Raw genomic sequence first — 23,222 nt, 5'->3', positions numbered from 1 at the left:
GTTTCTCTACATATCCATACAGTAGGGAATTCCACAGATTTCATCCACAGTTCAGCAGGACTGACTCACATTAAGGATTTAAAAGCCATGTTGGTTCTGGAGCATCAACTGATTGTGCAGGTCACCCAGCAGACTAAGACTCAGGAAGATGAAAGACTGAAATCAAACTGACTTTTGTGCTCTGAAAGGGAATATCCATCAGCTCTTTACACCCTTCAACACTCCTAAAAAACCTGCCAGTTAGTTTTTGGCCTGCCCCTAATTGCTACTTATAACAAAGCAGCTTCACCTTCTCCAACCTCACCTGGGCTGCAGCAGCACAGGAAAGAATCTCCCTTCTTTTCTCCCTCAAACTTGGCACTCAAGGCATTACTTGCAAAACAGTTCAGGCTTACAGGTAGAAATCTGGAGTGTTTTTAACAGATAATTACAAGATTCTGTGAAAAAACTAAGAATCCACCCAGAGACAGCAGATTCGCTTGGGAAAAACAAAGTTTAGAAGAAACATAACTAAGGCAGCCTCTCAGTGCTCTCTCTGTTCAAATCACAGAGGTTTAAAGAATAACTGTTACAACTACTTTATTGAAAAATTACATGCCTTGTTGCTAACATCCTGCCGAGCTTAAACATACTGCTAGGATAACTCTTGTAAAGCATTAATGCAGCCTCAACACTTGAATTATGGACAGAGTGGGCACTGGTTACATGCATTTAACATGAATACTACTGAGTGGGGGTTTTTTAATATATATTTTGAAATGCACGTGAACATCTTTTTAAATACTATCTTCCTTAAAAAAAGCAGATTGATACTTTTTTAAAACAGCTTTCACCTATTTATAATTCTCAAATTTCTCAAAATCAAACCATACCAAACACCAAGTACACTCACAGAAACTTGATTTAAGCAGTACATGCATTAAACTTTGGCTTCTTGAATACTTCCTGGTGATGCAGTTTTCATTACTCAAGATCAGAGAACGTACACTTCCACTGTCTGTTAAGACTTCTTTGTAATGCCTTGAATTAATGCCCTTTAATGCCAGTAAGCACCTACAAAATTCTTTGAAGGCGGCTATATTATTTCTCAAGTCGAAACATGTCTGACTCCAAAATGTGCTCTATACTGCAAGCATCGATGAGTCTTGATTTCATTTTTGCTCCACAGTAAATATGTGCAAGAACTATGAACACACCAAGTACTTAATCTTCCCGATCTTGGCCACTTGCAATTCAAGGAATGTTTAAAATATTTGCTACATACCATCTTTTCATCCATAAAATTTTATCAGGTTCAGACAGTTTTCAACACAGCAGCTCACACAAACTCTTCAGGATGAGCTCTGGTTTTTACCTCAAGAAGTCCAAGATATTTTTTAAAAAGTACATATCTGGTTTTAGGGTATGCGTATGCCCAGGTAATGGGGAATATAGCTATGAGTGAAAAGAAAGGTAGGTTACTCAAAAAAATCCCCTGGTGGGACAGAAGTAAAGTTACTGCCTTTTCTCATACACATGAAATCATTAGAACACCTCAAGATATATAGTGTAATGTAAGAGCTTTTGATTTATAAATGTAAGAACAGTAACAGGGTAAGACTTACAATCAATTAAAATAGCTCTTCACTTCAGTAACTTCCACTTAACTAAAATACAGTCAGCAACAGACTTCATGTTAAAGGCTATGAGGAGACCTATCTTTAAGGGCATTTACAGTCTATTAAGAAATAAGCCACTTCACAACTCCTTGAGGAACATACTGGAAGAACTGAAATGCAGTTTGAAAAAGCTAATTCCATGGCAAAAAAAAAAAACCTCTTGAGAAGAGTACAGGTATTCATGTGAAATCTGAACCTTTAAAATATGTTCAAGTTGCAAACAAATTGCTTGTTAATTGGACTTTTCAGGTTGTCTAGCCTTGGTTATGGACATTTGGACCCACACAATTACCTTAATGCGGTAAGAAGGTTTTTTAGCCCAAACAAGCCAGTAAAACAAAGCCTCACTTCAGCAGCTCTAGTGCTTTTTAGTAATATTAACTCCTACTGCACATTTTAAGTACTTGGCAATGTTCGAGCCCTGGGACTCCACAGGAAGCTAAGGTCAAAAGTCTCTGAAGTTAATACCTTTCTTATTCTGAAAGTAGGAAGTAAAGACCCATTTTCAGTAGTAAGAGCCTTTTCCTACCTTCACCATTACATTTCAGTTCTCTACAAAGCCAGGTGCTGTTGTCAGTTGTGCAGGTTTGGAACACAGTTCACCAGAGCCAGGTAGAAAGCCTGAAGAAGGCAAGTTCTCTGTGTTCTTCCTCTCAAAAGATTTAACACTGCAATACAGCCAGGTTAACTACCCCATTAAACCCAGAACCTATAGTTTTCTGGAATGATTCCAGTTAGGATTAAGTATTTGTAGGATAGTATTTCACAATACAATTGAACTACATTAGCAACTTCCTGCTAGTGGAAGAGGGAGGTTTTGTCATCCCCACTCCTGACCTTCCACCAGGGTTCCCTGCTGCCTGCAGCACAATCAGAAGACCAGACAGTCCAAATTGCCAGCCAGAAATTAAAAAAATCCCCCATCCAAACACTAGCCAGCTGCAAACCACCTTTAAATGTCCAGACACTTCAGGAAAGCTCACAGCATATCACTAAAAGATGCCTTTTTCCCCCACTCTGACATATATAAAAATATTTTTATATAATTTGCATATATATATATAAGAATAAAAAGCACCAAACAGGGACTGAATCAAAAGAGTGAAAGATTCCAGAAACTTTCATTATACCACTCATTCTGTTAGAAAAGAGACAGAATCATTAGCACACAGGTAATTAAAAGTTAAGATGACTCTTTCAGAGTCAGTAACACATCTTATTTATACTGTGAGATCACTGTAGTCATAGATAACAATACAGTAGTTCCTGTCATGTAATTATTCCCCCCCCCCCCCCCGCCCCATTACCACAGTTAATCCCATGGAATTTTTGAACACCAGCTTGGACAACACCCAACATGAAAACATTCAGCTTCATTAGCAAAGTCTGGAGTACTTTATTTTTCGAAGATTTATTGACTGATCATTAGAAGCTAATTATTTAGGAAAAAGCTATGAAATACCACTTATATCTAGCAAGAACTATTGTGTCAGAAGATAAGCACAGTTCTAATAGCTTTATTTGCCCAAATTATGTGTTTATTCAACTCCAACCTTTTGGCCTGAGACTAGACTGTCTAGACTCATTTTGCAGACTACAGACAATTACTATAATCTTTAAGTTTTGGAAGTGCCATCACCAGAAGTGCCAAGAATGCTGAAATGGCAGCTATAAGTGTTTAGCCATCTATTTTCATTAGCAAAGCTAATTTTTGCTAGCCTTCCCCCAAAGTCCTTGCCCAACTAAGTAAAATACACAAAGCAGTTAGAGACATAAAAATTTTTAATGAAAGAATTGGTTGCCCACCTATGAAATAATGGACTTCTTGAAAGTGTTAAATCATTCAGGAATGCCAACACCTGAAGCTGCATGATGCACATATTATAACAGTAATATGTGCAGCAAAATCAATTAAAATGAAAACATACTAGGCAACTTCCCCTTAGAAAAGGCTATGTGAACAGCTTGCAGGTGGCAAGCTGTCAACAAAAAGTTCATGCTAAAAAACTGCAACAGCGATAACCTGCTAAACGCACACTTTTAAACAAGGCCGTTCCCAAGTTTTCTTCGCACCACAACAGACACAGCACGAAAGCCACACCGAGCCAGGCTGACCGACTCAACGCACGCAAGCCCCACACCGCAGTCTCGCCAGCCACGGCAGCTCAGCAGTCAGGGTACCCGCCAGGCCCCAACACCATGTATTTTTGCACATCGGTATCAGGCATCACACTGTATTCCAAGATGAAAACGTGCTTTCTGCCTCCCAAAAAATATTCCGCAGGAGTTTGTGGCTAAGCAGCAAAACCTCAGATAGGGGAGAATCTGTAGCGGTCAACAAGCGTTTTTTCCACGTTATCTGTACTTTCAGGTTTGGCAGCTCCGGGCAGGGCCAGCGCGTGGGCTCCCACGGGGACCGGGAAGGAGAAGAGAGCACCTACGTGCCAGTCGCTCCCGAGCCCAGCAACAAGCTCCATAACCTTAACGTCCCCCCTGCGAAGAGAGGTTTCTCAAGAGATTAACATTTCAGCATCAGATTTTTAACCCTGACGCATCAAGGAGAAGTACTCAGAACCTTAGTTTGGGATTTAGAGCCAAACAACAAAAAGCTTAAGAGTATTTTTTGCCTGGTCTCTAACCTAGGGTGTCAGGTGAACCCACTTCGTTGTGAGAGTGAAAAGGAGGGAGGGGGATCTCTTCCCAGGTAGGGCAGGCTGTACAGGCCGTTTTCGCACAAGGGACAGCGTGTTCAGATCTTCCCGGCACACAAGCAGTCCCTTTGTTTTGTTTGATTGCTTGGGCACAGCATTTGACAGATTTGATTATCAGAGAGGAAGAAAAAACAGACCGGACTTGGTCATTGTCAACTAAACTTAGCAGAGCAATGTGTAAGTTACTCCACCCTTGAGGCAAGACAGAGAAATCCTACCCCACCTCAGCAGAGATACCCAACACAGAGAGATTTCAGTGATGCAGGCTGACCTGAAATCGTAAGACATGATACCTGTCAAAAAGCGCGAGTATTTTAAACAGAGGCTAGCCTCACAGATGTAGACACTACTGCTTCATAAGTCATGGTTCAAATTAATACCACTATTTTCAAAAACTCCAGGTTTCTATAAGAACAAAATATAAGAAATCCAATATGTGGAGTTCAAGAAACATGCAGCATGGACTTGTGTAACTGAAATGAAGCTTCAGCTGGACAACTTCAAAAAAAGTAATATTGAGTATTTTCCATGACAGATACCAACAGACTACAACGCTTTTCTTTCCAGCCTAATCAGTGCTTGCAGAGAAGTTAAACCTTAACATCCTTGGAGAATGTCTTCATAGCCTCTCTAACTACCACCAACAGTAGATTTCAAGATCAAAGGTTATTACTCCTTCACATCTGACAACAGTGTAATTCAGAGTGGTTCTCTCATCAAGTGGTAAGTTGCAGCACAGTGCAAGAGGACTGTTTACCATAGGAAGTGTAACATTTCATTTCTGACCTTTCAGAAGCAAAGCCATGTGTATTGGAACTTTTACATTAGCGACAGTTAGCTGAAGTTCCTAGAAGAAATACAAGGGGTCATAGAAAAAATTTTATCCTAAATAGAAATAAAAACAACACAAACCCCAAACCACCCGACTCATGGTTGGGAAGACTTAGAAGTTACTGTTCCATGGTTTGTGTCAGTGTCCCACAAGTCAACCCAACCACACTGTCCTACAGTAGCTCCAGCCCCTATGTTTTATTTCTGAGGTCTGTGCCCCTGCCTGTGCTACACTTACATCCATACCTCAGTGGCACAAAGTTGCTCAGAATCGGTGGAATTCACTTTTAAACCAGCAAATTTGCAGACTAACACCTGAAGTTTACATACAACCTAATGTTTTCTGTGCACCTCACCCCCAATCCATACTTACTTGTGCTTAGCTCAAGATCGAACGGGGCAGTACCTATTTTACCCGAATCATTTTTACAGCGTGCACAAAGTCACATCAACGTCAGAATCACACGGCAAGAAAACAGGGCGATGCTCTCCTGGCAGAGGATGCAGGGATGGCCCTCCCTTGCGTTTCACCAAGCAAGTGGCTGCACACAGGCAGACCCCAGCAGTGTGGCAGTCACGAAGCTGAATCATTCACAACCGAATGTTTACTAGGGAAGTTGACAGAAGCAAGTTTTTAAGTGGCATTATCCTCCCAATTAAGGAAGGCTTTAAAAGCATAACGTGACCGATACTGTCGCAACTTAGATATGGGGAAATGCATACAGACTCAAATTCCAGGAAACAGAAACTATCGAGTGGTTTTACAGTTGCTAATCCTGACATGCGAGCAAGATTTCATAGCGCAGAACTGGTTACAAGCACTGTCTTGCTAAAATTAGCTTGGTAGCTGATCTACAGGGAAGAGATCCTAAAGCCCCAGTAAGCACAACTCAAACTCTCTTAAGCAGTGCCAGAATTTTCAGCCTCAGCAACTTTAGATTTTAAAGTCAAAAGAGTATCAATTGGAAACATGCTTATGTTCTCAAATTTTAGTAAAAATGCTTTTGCCTACAATATTCAGTCTACATATTTAAGCAAGCATCAATTTCCATCTAAAAAAAAAAAAGGCGTATTTACCAGCAAAACATTTGCTTATACTAAAACCAACCACAGTGTTTCTTCCCCTTTGTCTCTGCACCTGCAGGTGCAGTACCAGTCTTAGTCAGCACCACCCCAAAATCACAAGACAGGGAAACATGTAGAAAACTCAGAGGCAGCTTACTTTTTGCTTGGAATGATCGTAGACACTGCATGGAATACAAAAAGATAAAGATAACCAAGATTTTGTCTAACGTTGTTAATGTTGCAGACGTTAAGTAGAGTTAGGTGTTAATCCTGTCTTTTACACTTTTACAGAATTTATTATCTTAACAGCAAGGACTGTTTTACTTTAGTGAGAATATAATTACCCCCAAAGCAAGTGCTGTTATAACTAAGGCAAAAAAATAAATGCATCTCATGTAAGGCACCATCCTCCTACAATTAACAAAACCCAGCGACATAGTATGCTAAAGATGAGCATTAGCAGACTTGTTCTCATGTTAAGATCTGCTTCACACTACTCGATGCCACGAACTATAATTTTACGTGCAAATACCTACTTTCACATTACAAAAAGCCACATCTATTACGAACCACATCAAGAAACTGCAAGCAAACATTCAGCTGAGGCGCTCCATAATCAAACACCACACACAGTCAACAAATGTTTTTACAGTATGGCCGTTTATGGTAGCAGTAAAGAAGGCAAATGAAAGATTGGAGCAGTTTTACACCAAGCAGCACCACTTCCCATGGTAGAGCTGACTCTAAGTAACAGATAAAAACATGATTTGCATTAAACACTATATCCACAGATGAACCCTCATTGTTTAGGGAATTCGCAGTTTGAGCCAGAAGCGTTTGCCTGAGCCCCGTAGACCTTACGGTCACCGAAAAGCAATGTCTAGTATTTTCTTCTCCAACATCCTCTCCAGCAGTATGTTAGAGCAGGTTCCAGAATAGCTGTCTACCCACAGTTTCTGCGTGAGGTTCCTCCACGGGGAAGGAGAGCTTAAGGATCAAATTGAGAGCAAATGCTATAGACAGTCTCATTCAGAAGCACAAAAAAAACTGCTAAAAGGAAACAGTGCTTTATTTCTTTGAAGAGCTGGATGCTCTGGCAAAACCTGAGCTCTACAGTGAAGAGCTTTTCTCATGAAACTACAGATGTTGCAATTCATTGTTTGAAGCGCAAGTGCTCCAAATATTAACCTAGCCACACATGCTGTGATAGCACAGCACTGAGACAGCCGTTCTCAGATGGTTCTGCCATCTAAAGCTCATAAACACATCTTTGCTTAAGTAATTGGATAGCAAATTAATACTGCAAATAGGGCTTTATCATCAAAATGCTCTTCCTCCAGTATACCAGCAAGCTCTCTGGAGACCATTAAATGAACCTACAGAACTTAAAGACCATTGAGACAATGCCAAACCCCCATCCGATCTAGAAATGCTCATCCTCCTTTTTGCATTCTTCCCTTGCTCCTTCCCTATCCCTCACATTAAAAACCACAGGGAGCCCGCCTGCACTACACTAGACACACAAACCCTTCCAAGAGGGTATTTCTAGTATCGCCTTTGCTGGTGTCCCGAAGCTCAGCAGGCTCCCCTCACCCAAAGGTCTTTCCTTTCTGCCGATGGTATCTTATTCTTTCACATGCTTTGCTTTAGGAAAATGCCCCATCCCAACTAGAAGAGGGCAGAAGCACTACCAGTTTACACTCCACAGACGTCAGCTCAATTCAGTGAAGCAAAATATTTTTCTCATTCTTTTGCAACACTGTAACTTTCTATGCTTATTTAAACACATTTGAGCCCAGTTTTCTGTTGGCATTTCTTATTCAAGGGACACAGCTAAACCTTCAGAGTCACCCACAAACCTTCAAGGACAGCTCTTTACCAAATTTCACTTGAATAGATTCATTTATTCTCTCCCTCTCTTGCTGCTCCTGTTTTGAATAAAACACAATCTTGTATTTTAGCAGGCTTTCAAGTTTTAAGGGAAAATAAGGGATGCACACCACTAACAATGTAAAGCATTTGTTAATTCTCCTACACGGTACTCATGTTGACCAGTTCATCATCCCATCCTCAAGACTGGTAGGCTTTTGGATTTTTAGGCTTGTTAAAGGTGTGAACTTAAAAACTAAGGGTTCAAATTCAGATAATTCAGTTTAGTAACAGCATGTAGTCAAGTTTTGCTCTGGGGGTTTCCAGCAAGGTGATTTCCCTTCTGTCCCCTGTGTGCTCTCATTCTTACAAAGAATTTACATATATTCTCAAATAAACTTGTTTTCTAAACTTACGAGCTACACAGAGCAGCCAGATCACATGATTTACTTCATTTGCATTAGAGGATACATGCTGACTTCTCTATATAATATTACTTTACAGACATCAGTTGAGGAGAAAAGCATCACTATCTGGAAAACACAGGTGCACATCAGATTAATATAGGTCATGAAAAGCATCAGTAAACATTATCTAAACCATGTACAAGTATGATCAAAGTGAGGAAGGACAAGGGCTGATGAAAAATAACTCCATCATGCTAGTCGTGTTTCTCCACTTAAGACAAGTTGGTTTCACTACCTGCTGCTATCACTCTCTGATTTTATGATTACTAACTTGTAACAAATCTTCAATGAAGTAAGCTACCTTCTTCAGGACAGATTCCATGAACAGCCACTGCCACAAGAGCAACTCAGTAATTTGTTCATTGCTGAGATATTTTGCCTTTACAAAAAAGTTACTTATACCAGTATTCTTAGAGCAGATAGCAAGCTCAGAAAAGAGAATGCTAGTATGAATCCAACAAAGAGCAAAGAAAGTACCAGATTTCTACACAGGCTAATAGTGACTTACAAGGCAGACCCTTTTCGGTTATCATCTTAACGTGACAAATTTCCACTACCAAATGCCATAATCAGCTACAGTATGCTAGTTTACAGTCTTTCAACTTGACAGGTCCCATACAGTTTTCCAGGAAGGAAGCTGTTACTCCTGAAATGTAACCTTGCCGCTCTTAGTTGCCTTTTGGACCGCTCCAAAGCGATCCATCCATTCCTCACCTCATTTCTGGAGGCCATAATCCAAGTGGAAGCTGACGCTACAGTGCAGAAGGCACAGCACCAGAAGAATTAGCTATCCCATGCAAAGTGCAAGAAGAAAGAAGGCAGCCCAGGACTTTCTGTAGCATGAAATAGAGCAATTGTGAAGTCCCCAAACAAAAACATTAGAAACAAAACAAATTCAAGTTCTCCTCTCTCTGAGCAAGCTCACATTGATAGAAACTCAGCAGCTAATAAATAAATTACCTGAGCCCAATTCCTAACATGTACAGAAGTGAGGAACTCATACCAAACTAGTCAAATTCACTGCATGCAGCAGCACCTTTAGTATTGTAACAGGTTAGCAGCGCTTGAAAAAGTGGCCTTATTGTACATCTAGTAGGGAACACAGCTTAAAACATCTTGTGCTGAAGGAAAGAACTCACTCCATCACCTAAAAGCACTCACTTGCATTAAGAAAATAATCTATACAGCAACATCTAAATTTAAATTGTCATGTGCAGTATTCTTCCCTGGTCTGACAGAGACACACAATAAAGTACGATGTTAAGTAGAGAACATCATTATTTGATTGCTTTCTTGAGAAAAGAACTTATGCAAATGTTTTGTTTAAAGGTATAAAGAGATAGCAGTACAGTGAATGCCATCTTAAAATGTGTGAGCAGTGTGCAAAGACCTTCAATTTGTTTACTTTCAGAAGAAGGTTTTAGAATGCACAGGGTTTGATCAGAAGGGTTTTTTTGTTGTTGGGTTTTTTTGGTTTTGTTTTGGGGTGTTTTTTTTAAAAAAAAAAACTACTGCTATTTCCGCTCCCATATTCTACCGACCAGTGATCTTGTGGTAAAGGCATTCAGTGAAGAGAAAACAGAGCGTGGAATGCACAGGCAGCCAGCCTTCTGCACCAAAACCACAGGAAAGCACAGTAGTTTCTCTCATTTTTATAGATTAGAAACAGGTTCTTCAACTTCATCATACTTAGAATAATGGACTATTCAGTGTTATTCAGATTTCCAGTAATCATAGACGAAGTCTCTGGACAGGCAGGACATCAGTATGACAAGCAGAAACCCTTCAGAACAGCTTATCTTCTTGCTGGTTAACTCCTACATCGTGAAGTGTGAACATACTTCTGAACACACCATTACCACCACACAGCTCTGCCAGCTTTTAACATGCAGAAAAGCTAATGTTATTTACAAGGACAGAGTGGATGCTACCAATTAAAGGCAAATAGTTTCTCTTCTGAGCTTTCTTCCAGCATTAGAAAGTGTTTTAATTTAAATCATAAGTGTTCTAGACTAATTTCCTGTGCATGTGTTAAAAGCAACCTTTCATAATGACCAAAACTCAAAACTGATTAGATGGGCCATACACATTACAACCTTGTTGAACAGAATCAAGACCACACTAATACATTGTTGGTTTTGGGGTTGGTTTTTTTTAGAAAGAAAGCAGAGTTACAACAAAGTCCTCTTCAAACATGTTTTGGCACTGATGGCCTATGTGCTTCAGGTTTAGGAAGTGATTGTCAGATCCTAAAGATAAAGACATAAAAACAAATCTAGGGATATTTTCCTACGAATCACTATGGTAGCCCGCTGCTAGGAGAGCAGGCAGCCACGGGTTTGTGACAGCACACATTGAAAAGCACTAGCATGGAAGCTGACAAAAAGCCAGCGCTCCAACTCGGAGGTGTTCACTCAGCAGTAACAGAACTAGCAATACACCTGAGGTTTTGCCCTGGAGCATCAAGTAGCACAAGTCCCTTTTTCACTAACCACACTTCATGTATTTTCTAGATCTAGGAGAGACCAGAGACATCATAATCCATTCAAGGAAGAAGTTACAGAAAGATGATAAATACCTCGTTGAATAGTGTTAGGCAATCACAGTAGCATCTCATAATAACTACTAGCACTGGGGAAAACCTGAGGGACTTTTAAGTTTCTAGGGCTACTCAACTGGCATGGAAGTACTCATGTGCAAAACAGCTAGCTAAAGTACATGCACTGCAGGAAATTTTTAAGTTTTAACATAAGCTGTTCAGCTGTTAGAAAACTCAGTCTCAATTATCTAGTCTGAAGCAAGTAGCTGCAGCTTAAATTATTCATCTTCTGCAACCACCCTGAACAAATTCTTCCAGATCACCACCTTCACTCGCACAGGGAGGCAGCCAGCATCTTTTTCAGGAGATCACATCAAGAGATGCAGGGCTTTTGTTCACTTTCTGCAGAATATTTGTAAATTGAAGAAATACACAGAACACAGAATTTCAAGGTGCAATTTTAGCTTTTAAACTAGAAAAATCCCAAGCTCTTAAGCCTTGAGCAAAATCCCTAACTCAGTGGGATTTCAAAACCCCAGGTCACAATTCCACTGAACAGACATCCAGGCAGCACAGATCAGATTATTTTCAAATTCTGCTCAAAGTGAACAACTCTATTATCAGTTCCCTTTTTTGGGAGAAGGCTTCTGGTGTGTCAGTCGAAATATTCAAGTCCTCCCACAAAACAAGTCAAAGCAGCTATGGAGGAGGGGAAGCCACTATTAAAAATGTGTGGAATGTAACCTACTCGGAAGAAGGCAGATAATATTGGGACGCAGACATCAACTACTTCAGATCTGAGGCTCTCTTCCCATACAGTTCCACCAACATAGACACTGGGCAATTTCAAATTTACAAATACTAGTGAATTTCATCAACCTTTGTAGAATGTTCACGACTAAAAATTAGTTCCACAGAAAAAAAAATATCAAATCCTTCAGTTACCTGATACACACTATATTCATCCTAATAGGTGCAAAAACTTCCAGATAGCAAAAGGAAAAAAAGCATCTTTAACTACTTCAAAAGCTGAGCTTTCAAGTGTCTGTTTTAAATTCAAAGAAGTTGAGATGTATGCATCAATATATTTGAGTCTACCTTTCCAGCAAGATCGAAACAAAGCAGAAACCCTGCAGGAGACAAAACATTTTCTACAGTTTAGTAGATTTAGGCCACAGAAACAGGAATTCAGACATTTTTCAGATTTGAACATCCTTGTTAATAGTAAAACATTCAATTTTAAAATGTCTCCTTGCACAAAGTAATGCTCTCAGAACCAGTACCCGAGGGGATCAAAGAGCTAACCCACTGACAGGCAGTAACTAACCTTCAGCCTTAGTGGTCTCAGAGATGCACAGGCACCTACCGTAGCTAGACTAGTCAGGAGACCACAATAGCTTGAAGCCTCAGAGCCGCCTTGACATTTTCAGCTGAACCTGAAAGAAATCAAGCCTCTTGCTCCATTAGCTGATGTGACACAGTCTAAAGTCAGAGAGACTTCAGCTGAACACCCTCTTATCAGATAAGAGGAGTCACTCATCAGTCTTATACACAGGAGGCATTTTGCAGCTCTTCTTGTGTTTGCTCTACACGGTAAGAGCAACCACTCTTAAGTCTCATTCTCCATCTCGAGCAGAGCTGGAACAGGTTAGCTTCCCCCCCGTTGCACAAGACTTCACGCAGTTGTACACACTTCTTCTTCAGTGGTTAACCTACTGCAGAAGTTGCTGCCTATCCCATCCCTCCCCCACTCTGCCTGCTCATGGGTCTCGGCATAACTGCGCTGGTCCACGTTAGCTACAGAGAATTGTACCCGGGTTTTTGTGATCCTTTTTACAGGGTCGCCCCACTGGCTGAAGCAATGTAACAGAGCAAGTTATGAACTGCATTAACCGGTGGAAATGGAACCATCTTAAGTTACCTCTACTGCTGAAGACCTGTTTTCATGTAACATTTAATGCTAAAATCATGCTCAAGAAGTTACAGTGAGCGGCCCAATTCCCTTCTGATGATTTCTTGATGATTCTGGAGCGCCTCCAGATGATTAATCCTCCCATAATCCAGGTATGGTATACAGCTTCAACGTTTAGTTACTGCGGCAATCAAAGAAGATGACAGCTTTAAGGTTTTGCACTTTGGCAGTTGGTAGTATCACTTCTACAACATAATATTGCACCAAAAGCTAGAGAAGTAGTTAAACCATTCATAAGACTGTACAGCGGTTTAGTATATCTTTTCCCTTAGTTTATGGAAAGAGACTTCAGGACTTGAAAGAGCTAGAAGCACAAGCACCTGAACCAAAGCTAAGCAGTCAACAGCACCGTTGGTTGGTGACAACCTGTTAAGAGACAGCATTAAAAGTAGCAAGGCAGGATACTCAAAGTAGTCCATCCACTGGATGCCACAGGCAGAACACTTCATTTCTAGAAACAAAACAAAAAAACATCCCACTACACACACATCTCACCCCTACAGAGACAGAAATAAGATATAAAACTTCTCATTTAAATACTCTCAGACAGTAAGGCAAGACATATTTGGCTTTAAGAACGTAGAGTTGTTTTACCATGCTTATGTGCTAGGAAGGATTCTGGCCTCACAGGTTTACTTTCAAACTTGAGGGTCTGGAAATTGTTTATCACGGCATACAACCTACTGACAAGTTTTCCAAATTCACTGCAGCACTAGGAATGCTGCTGAGCACAGGAGGATATTGTCTCCACCCATGATATTTTAAGACCCCAAGCAGGATCTTGAGAACTCCCAGCAGGGTGAGAACCTGGTTCACAGGGAGGAGCAACATCAGTTAAAGGAAAGTCAAAGTATACGAAATCAAAATGATACAGCATGTATATTTGTATCTGGAAATCTCAATCAGGACACGCAGTCAAGATTCAGGTAACATTGGGATGTGAGGCAGGAGAATAAGATGCAAGGGCAAGGATAGTATGTTTCTGGAGAACTTTGAAGACAAACTGCTAGAAAAAGATCCTAAGCAGAAACTGAAATTGCAAGACAAAATTAAAATACACTCATAATTGCATTCTGAGTAATGCTGGGTCATGCAAAGCCAGAATCCTTTTAAATATATCACTGTTACCTAATCAGGTTTTGCTAATGATGACTTCTTAGTGTGAGCTAGTAGAGAAAAACATTGTACGCATTTTTAACAGGATCTTTTTCTTAAGTAGTAGAGTTGGTAGCACATACACAAGTATATTATCAACAACTGCTTTGTACACATGATTATAAAAGGAGAGATAAATGCAGAAATACTATTAGGAACATACAATTTAGAAACCCCCTTACCTCAAGCAGTACATATTACTGTAATCCTACTTACTTTCCTTACATAGAGTAAGTCTAGTAACAGAAGAAATTTAGCAGATAACTTTTCTACCCAAAGATGCCAGATTTTTCACACATATTTATCACCAGCATCCTACCATTTCATAGTCTACTTACCACATAAGAAGCAAAATATTCGGATTTGCTTGCAAGTTTATAGATTCATATCTGCTTACATGAGGAATGCTGAAGATGCTCTGTGATATGAGCTGAGCAAGTTAGTTTTGTCAGAAAAACTTAAAATGGTAACTGCAGTGATTTTAACGTTTCTCCTTTTCCTAGCAAATACAACTAGTGAGTCAACATATTATATCACTAGAGTTACAGAATACTCAGAACAGGACTGGAAAAATAATTTGCTTGTAAGTTGTGTGGAAGCTCAAGTTTTTCTGGCTTAAAAGACTTGAGGAAAGTGACACACACTAAGGTTAACCTGCTGAGCAATAATGCTTCTCACAGGTCTTCTGCATAAAGTTCTTTGTAGAGTACTTTAGTTATTAGTGTTACGCTATTTTTTTTTTTTGCTTGAACTGTAGCACTTTCATGTGTCAGTGCTAACATCTAGTTAATTATTAATGCATGCTGGTCCTAGCAGCTAGTACTTTATGCTATCTTTAATAGTGCCCTTCTGCATACATTCCTACCATCTGAACTCACTCCTATCTAGATTCACCAGAAACTACAGTTTACTTTCTGGACACGGCTGAGAAGCTGGTGCAGGTCCGGTTAAATGTGTACAACTGCCAGATGAAGTTGTTTGCAGAGCTGCACAGTGAACCAGACAGGGTAACCGATCCCGGGTAAAAACATTCCCTCGTTATTTTTAACTCTGATCACTTGCGGAGTTCCAGAGAACTACATGGAGTAAATAGCTCTAGTGGTAAATTGCTGTGGCAGCACGGGGACCTTCTGAGCGTTTTTCCTCACTGGTAGCACTAGTTTATCAAATTAAACCTTCAATTGCAACAAAGCCCTGTTTCTTCGGGCTTGAAGAATAAGAACATTTCTCCAGCCTCGTGGCTCCCCACTGATTGTCCCTTCTAAAAAGCAAAGAAACAACCAACTTGCCCTCGCTTTCCAGGCCTTTCAGTTTCGCCAGCGGCACCGGCACAACGCTCCGACCCACCACAGCTTCAGCAGCAGCCTCGTGGCCACGCACGCAGCCCTTGCCTTCCATCACGGTTTTGGGGAGCTCCACACAAGCCCATTCCAGAGGTACCTTCTCCTTTTCAGTCCTTTGTGAGCTTCTCCGTGAGTGCATTTGTACATTACAAGAACTCACCGCAGCACTTCACCACCCGCGAGGGTCTCCATCTGCGAGCCGAGCACACGGGTAACTAGAGAAGTGCCCCGCAGCCCCCCCAGTGATCCCTGCCCAGCTCAGGTCCGAGGCTCTGCGGGTACTTAAGGACAGCTAAAGTGCAAGTCCTCCAGCCTTTCCCTTTCCAGCAGCAGATAAGAATCCCTGACCTCACTTTAATGACGGGCAGCCTAATGCTTGATTAGTCGCAAGATCAAGCACTTCAAACGCGAACGCGTGACCTTCTTTAACTCAACCACGAACAGCCTGCGCGCTGCATTCCAGCCAGCCCTCTCAGAAGCAACCTAGTAAAAGCAAGCAATCTATAAAAAAAAGTAATTTTAACCTCATGGAAGTCCCACCTAGAAGCAGTGCTGTGTATCAGGCAGTTTACACATGGGGATGTGACTAGCTTAAGTATATGCATGGTGTGTCATCGGAAGAGAATAAGTTAAACCACGACAGTAAGAAAAGGCAAAGCAAACATCCTTTTTGTCTGCTATCTACTTCAAGTAATTAAGTTATAAACAGAGGAAAGTAGTATTTTCTTGTGTTACCTGTTCCCACAGAGTGCCTTACAGGCTATCCCGGACCAAAGCTACAACCACACTTAAGCTGTGAGACAAAACATAAAAATGGCAAATAACGGAAGGTAAAAAAAGCCAAGAAAAAAAAATGTGTTCACAATCACAGGGCATACCTCTCTTCATAAAGACAGAGTTCAAGACAAATAGGAAGGGCCTCACTCACTGCTCAGACAGAAATAATTCACCTGGGATCCAACTCAACTCTCTAAATCCGTAAGTAACAGGCTACCACTATTACCTGTCAGTATTTCAAAACAAAACTTCAGCAACTTTGTAAGGCAAACCATTTGCCAGGCAAACATTGCTTACCGGTATTATTTACAATTAAGCTTTTCGATCTGGATCCCATTCGCTCTACCCCTTTCAGTAAAAGTTTGTCTTGTTTGATCAAAGTTACATGCAGAAATCTTTGGACATGTTATATGAAAGCAACAGGGAAAAGTTAAAAAAAAAAAAACAAAAACCAGAGCAATTACAGTTACAGGTGTGATTTCAGTTTTAATGCTGGTTTTACACACTTCTTAAAATAGGACACATTTATAATAAGTGCTGCATTTACATGGATGTTACATTCTCCTTTAACGGTGCTTATGGCCGTAATTGAAGACAAGACTATCAAAGCGCAGCTAAGCCCCCTGAATCGTCAGAACCAACAGAGAAGTTATCCACTTGTGTCATACCAGTCTAGACCTGAAGAGCAACTAATTTAGGAAGGTCTGCAAAAAACCTAGCTTCCTACCAGCTAGCCAGAAGACTGCTACATTTCACTTCATGAAGCTGGTATTTATCTTCGGGTACCTCAAGGAGTTCAGTCACATTTTTAGCGCTGGCAATGCTTTCGGTAAACGCAGACAGGTTGCGTAAGGTATACAAACACGACCCATTCAGATCCTTCAAAATTCTCTGAATATAAGGGCTCTACTTATAAAAGCCACCCTCTACCACCACTACTGAACACTGGAATTCAGAGCTCCAGCCAAAGCCAGAAGCAGAAGCTTCTCCCTCCAGCACGGGAAGGAAGAACAGGGCTACGGGCCAGCGGCTGCCTATTCATCCCCAGGAGTGCAAAGGGCAAAGCAGCCAGCAGTCCGGGAAGCTGTGCCAGTACTCCTTGTGCAAGTGGCAGTAGAAGACAACCTGATAACCAAAAGGTACGTCAATATTTACTTGCTATACAAGCAACCGCTGCTAGGGGTTAACGCATGGAAAGGTGCTTTCTGACTGCAGTGTGGTTTAAGATATCCCAAAGGAATTTCACTTTGGGAAAGGACTGTAAATTCCTCAAAACCGGAATTAGCAGCATGTCAAGATTTAAGCACTACTCCAAATCTATGCCAGCTTTTGAACCCAGCTCAGTTCTACCTTATATGTACATTAATACATGGCGTCCCTGCTGGCTAAGTTACAATGCACGATACCATTGCTAGCTATACCAGCACACTAACATGCCAACCTTAATGCTTCCTTCTTGCCTGCAAGTTAAGCCTGAAGTCATCTACTACGTTTCCCAGGCTGAAGATCTACAACGAACCGGAGCGAGATGAATCTTTTGTTTGGTAGCAGTGCTCTAGCAAGCAAGGAGCTGAGCAGTTCAAGTTTCACAAGAATTGCAACAAGCAGCCCTTATTATTCCAGGTGACTGCATCATAAGTGCTTTGTTTTGATTAGGATTTTTATTTCCCACCTTTAACCTCAACAGAGGCCAACAATCAGTTGCTCACTCTCCTAAACTGTATTTCGTCACCTTGCCTTACATTGCACTACTTACTGTAAGAAGGCCCCACACTTTATCAAAAAGTAAGCATACCAGTCCTAGTGTAGCCCTGCATGAATCTGCAGCCTGGAATCCATGGCATTTTATTCCTTTGATTTTCTTATGCACTTACTTGAAGAACATTTTTTTGACGGTCGGCAACGGTTAGTCAGAATACCTAGAAACTGCAGAGGGATTTGCACATCCCCCAAGTCTAGCATACAAAAGTGGTACACTAAGACATTGGGGTCTGTCAAACATCCAGCACGCCAGCTCGAACACCAGCTGCATTTTCAGTTGTTGCTTTTCAATCTGCTTTACTGCTCTATTTTAGAGCTTTACCATAAAATTCAGAACAAGCTGTTTTCTTGCCCAACAGCTATATCGGAGATAAAAGATACTTTGAAATAACCCACCTTTAGCTTTATTGCTAGTTAATGAGAACTAACAGTCTTATGAAAGTAGCAGCTTGGAAAAGGAAAGGAAAAAGGGAAAAAGAGAGTCTGAACAGCTGCTCACCACCCATCTGCAAGTCATATATGCTTGCTTTCAGACAAGTGTCTAATACTAACATTAAAGAGTCAAGAAACCTACATCCAACTCATTTTACTCACTAGTTAGCAGAATGGTAAGCTCAGCTCCAATCAGAGCTTGTTACTGACAGCAAGAACATTAGGAAAGATATTTTATTTTACAAATTTGGCAGTAAGAATTAAGATTGTAAATACAGCATTAAATCAGTAAACAAACAAAAAACCACCCAAACACTGAACCCCTACATACATTTTTATATTACATTAAGCATTTTAGCAGTTTCAAACATGTTCATGCATTCCCATAGTTAACATTAAGCTGACTGACAAACTAAGCTCAACTCAGCCACACTAAATTACATCCAGTCAATACCATCTCAAGGTTTTAGGAACATTTATTAACCAATACATCCTTGTAAGTCACCAAAGTCTACTCAGTATGCAAAAATACACGTGTCACTGTCACAAAACAAAAGCTATAGTTTTATGAACAGGAAAAATAGTGTGACATAATTTTAACAATTTTGATCAAAAGCATCCACTATTTTGCAGAGCAGAGTTGAAAGAATAAAACACTAGTGGCTTTCTTGCCTTATACTGCTAAAACTCACTATACATTGTTCAGTTTAACAACAACAACAAAGCATGAAGTAAATGGCAACTGCAGTATAAAAAAAATGCAGAGGGTGATTGGGTATTTGCTAGGCTGTACTCCCTTTGAGCAAGGAAACCTGAATATTACAAAGGACTGAGTTAGAAGGGAATGTGGGGTATTTTGTGACAGACCTCTGCACGACAGCTGGAGAAAAGCTATTGTAGCAACAGCTGTGTGCTCGGCACAGCTCATACTCCCAAATACCTCAGCCTGCTAAGAAGGCCAGTTAACTGGCTGCAACGCATTTTAAAAGTTTTCTGCCTCTTGGGATGTGAGCATGATGGATTATTTGTGTATGTTTCAAATAAGAGAAGGCATGCTTAGTTCTATCGCTTACAGTTTTACAAAACGCTGTGGTGTAATGTTGAACTCTCATTCACTGCTGCTTTCCTAAAGTTTATAGCTGCGACTGATCCCATCAACTCTCCTCTACAATTCAAGCGTCTTCACTTCCTGTCTTAACAGTGCACAAGACTCGACACCAGTAACTTCATATATCATATCCTGATTTAAAGGAAATGATTTGATATTTCCAGGATGAAATCCTGGCCCACCAACAGCAATATCGAGCTGTGTTTATCTCCCCGGAGGAAGAATTTTGAGGAACACACCAGTCATCCAACCACTGAAAGCTTTGATCTGCTAATTTGTTCTCTAAAGTTTCTCCAAGTTATTAGCTGAACTTCTGAAAAGGGACACAAGTGACCGGTTACATCTCGTGTACCATTCCCACTGCACTGTAATAATTAGCACAACGATGCTGAACCCAGTACGTGAAAGGGCTTTCATTGTATGACGTGGGTTTGCTCACTCAGCCTCCTTACAAAAACATTGTTGTTTCAACTCAGACGAGGCACAACGATCTTCAGGAACTGATACTCTCGTGCACAGGAATACTTTACGTGCTGATCACTACCAAAGTGGGAGTCCAACCTCAGCGGGTGCTACTGTTATAAGAATGAATGCTCTCTGCTTCCCCGCCAACACCTAAGCAAGGCTGGAAATGATGCGCTGCGCACAAACATCAGGAAGCTGGCAAAAGAAAGACGACATACTGGTTCTTCTTACATCCTCAGTTCCTCATGTTTTTTACTTATTTTGTCTGAAATGAAGGAAGAGTTTTCCCATTTTCAGATATGAACCCCTCTTCATCTTTGAAGGATACAACATAAATCACAGCACATGCTTTCCCATGATATCCTACCACCACAACAGTCTTGTCTACTGGAAAATAATCAGCAGCACTGAAGTAAAAGCAAGAATAACTGTACTTGAGTACTGATTTACTGAAAATTAAATAGAGGATTATAGGAAAGCAAGACCAAGTGTGGAAATACTTGCTAGTATCAGTAAGAAGAAACTTTCCTTTTTGAGCTTAAAACCGAGTTGGTGACAGCCATATTTTAAACTCAAGCAATAAAGAAGCAAAAGAGAATTTAAATACTTCACTGACATCAAGATTTGTCATGTTAACAAGAGCTAGTACTGATCCACATTTTAGTGAAGACAACTAAGTTTGTCACTTAATCCTAAGAAATTCCAAAAATGAAACATGTGACTTGCTTGTAATCAATTTTAAAGTAATTTGGAGCAGTTTCTATGCAGTCTTAAAAGACAAACAATGTATTTGGCAATACACTTGCGGTACAGAAACTACAGAAGTGGTTGCAAGGCATCGCACACACTCGATAACATCATAGCTTTAAGAGCTCAGGAAGATACCATGGTATATAAATAATACACCAAGCCTTGTCTCTTATTATCTGTAACTACATAGCAAGCATGGAAACAATACAAAACTCTTCTCTAAGGTACCTGAGGTTCTGCTCAGAAGGTCTTTATTTCCCTGCTATTTCTCATTTTTTTAGCAGGTTGAATTTTCTGCTAAACATTACTTTGTGGTGGCAAGATTTTATCTCAAGATAAAGCAGCTGAGAGGGCAAGAAGATGCAGATAACACAAACTGACAATAAGTTGTTTTGAAAAATTCACCCTCAGCATGTCAGCCTAACACTACAGTGCTGTTGCCTCAACACTCAAAGCCAACTATTTCTTTTTCTGCTATTAATTTGAAGAGATCCTTACCTGTGACAAAGCAGACACAGGTTCTTCTTCTGCAGATATTCGCTGGAAGACAAGCGTCAGTTGCAGCACTTGAGCCCGAACTTTTATTTCTACAGGGGTGTAGCTCAAGCTTTTTTTTTAAAGAATGAACTTCTACCAGCATTCAAATACTGAAGCTATCTAGTACTTGGCAGGACTTCACTGCTATTAAAATAAATGGACATACCAAGGCATCAAGTGTGAACCTCACTTTTTTTCCTCCTTACATCTTTAATAGACATTACAGCTTTTTGTTGTTGTTGTTAAGTTAAAATTATCCACAAGCCTTTAACATCACCAGGGACACCAGAGATCCATTCAGCAAAATTTTCCACTGCAGCCGCGTCCAGCTGCACACATTACTGTCACAACCAGTTCAGATGTCCACAGGAAGACGCAGGCAATACCGTTAAAGCAGTAGTACCATGTTTGAGAGAATGGCACTCTAAAGCAGCTTCAGTCAACCACAATAATTAATTATCTCCACATACAAGCAGTGAGGAATTCAATCCACACACCAAGAGGACTGCAGTTGTTCTAGCCCCATCACCTTCAAACAGACGAGCGAGTCAGTATCTTACCAGTACCTGACCAGCTACCTCCTGACCAACAAACAAGGCACCTGTACCGCAGGCATTTCCTTCCCATCTCAAATGCACTGTTCAAACTGATTTCCGAAGAACTAACTCTCCTGAAGTGTCAGTTATTTTAATGTCCTGCACAATACTGGACCTTCTAAGCGTTCAGTTATCCAGTGCGCACCCAGATTTTGAAAGTGGTGTTTTCTATGTAGTTACTTAGTCTATGCTGCAGAGCTTAAATTCTCAACAGACGGTTACAGCTAACACACACATGGATGCATGCAGTAATGAAGAAAATCTGAAAAAAAGAAATAGTCTATTTGCTATCAGATCACCTGTTCCAACAGTACATTATTTGAGAATATCATTGCTCCAAGCGTCAAAAGACAAGTTTGCCTCGCTGTCAAACAGCCCGTCTTCAGGGTAGGTAGAGCATTACGGCCTCTCCTCGGTGGAATTAAGGAACACAAACAGAAAGTCATTCTCCCCAGATTTGCTGATCTGCCATCAGCAAGACCAGCAAGCAGAACGCAAGTAGCTGTCTCCTCCTTCCACCACGCACAGACAGAGGCAGATTAATAACGCTCCCACAGCAGCGCTAGAAACACCGAGAGCAACAGGGCAGAAGATGAAAATAAATAAGGGGGGTACGGCCGAATTGGCGGCGGACCAGTAAAAAGGACTCTTCCTCGTGAGACTGAGGCGCACGCTTCAAATCACCTATCCTGTCACGGTTTTTACCGAAATCGAAGAGAAAAAAAGTTCAATCATCCAGAAGTTGAAGATCTCGGAGGGGCGGGGGGCGACGGCCGGTCAGCGCTGGCCCAGCGCGCCCGCCGCCCGCCCCTCTCCTCCCCCGGGGGGGGCTGCAGGACCTTCCTCGCCCCCCGCCGGGCCGGCCCCGGCCCGAGAGGCGCCGGCTCAGCCCCGGGGCGGCCGTTCCGCAGCCGGACGCCGAGCGTCACCGCTCCCCCGGCCGCGGCCGGTTACCGCCGCCGCTTCCCGGGCGGAGCGCGGGGCCGGACCCCGCCCGCGCCCCCGGGAGGCCGCCGGCCCCGGCGCCCCCCGGCGGCCCCGCGCCCCCGCCCCGAACCGACGCGGCCCGCCCCGGCGGCGCCGGCCCTGCCGGAGCCGCGCGGCGCGGCGGAGGCCCCCGGCGGGCCGGGGGCGGCGTCCGCCCCTTCCCGCCCTCCAGAACCTTCCCGGGGCGCCGCGCCCCGAC

General features: G+C 41.6%; 1 protein-coding gene across 2 annotated transcripts in view; it reads right to left on the bottom strand.

Annotated features, from left to right (window-relative positions):
• RRAS2 (RAS related 2) overlaps positions 1–23,222 on the bottom strand; it is a 45,618-nt gene that overhangs the window by 21,805 nt on the left and 591 nt on the right. Inside the window, exon 1 of one of the 2 annotated variants that reach the window (XM_069803778.1) lies at positions 22,742–22,827. The exons of the other annotated variant lie outside the window; for it this stretch is intronic. Within the exon in view, the coding sequence (XP_069659879.1) occupies positions 22,742–22,771 (30 nt within the window). The 5' untranslated portion in view covers positions 22,772–22,827. Of the gene's footprint in view, positions 1–22,741; positions 22,828–23,222 lie in introns of those variants that run through there. 2 annotated transcript variants of the gene reach the window in all.

Source organism: Haliaeetus albicilla, chromosome 16, assembly GCF_947461875.1.
Source record: "Haliaeetus albicilla chromosome 16, bHalAlb1.1, whole genome shotgun sequence".
NCBI classification, from domain to species: Eukaryota; Metazoa; Chordata; class Aves; order Accipitriformes; family Accipitridae; genus Haliaeetus; species Haliaeetus albicilla.
This window is presented reverse-complemented; position numbering and strand designations above follow the sequence as displayed.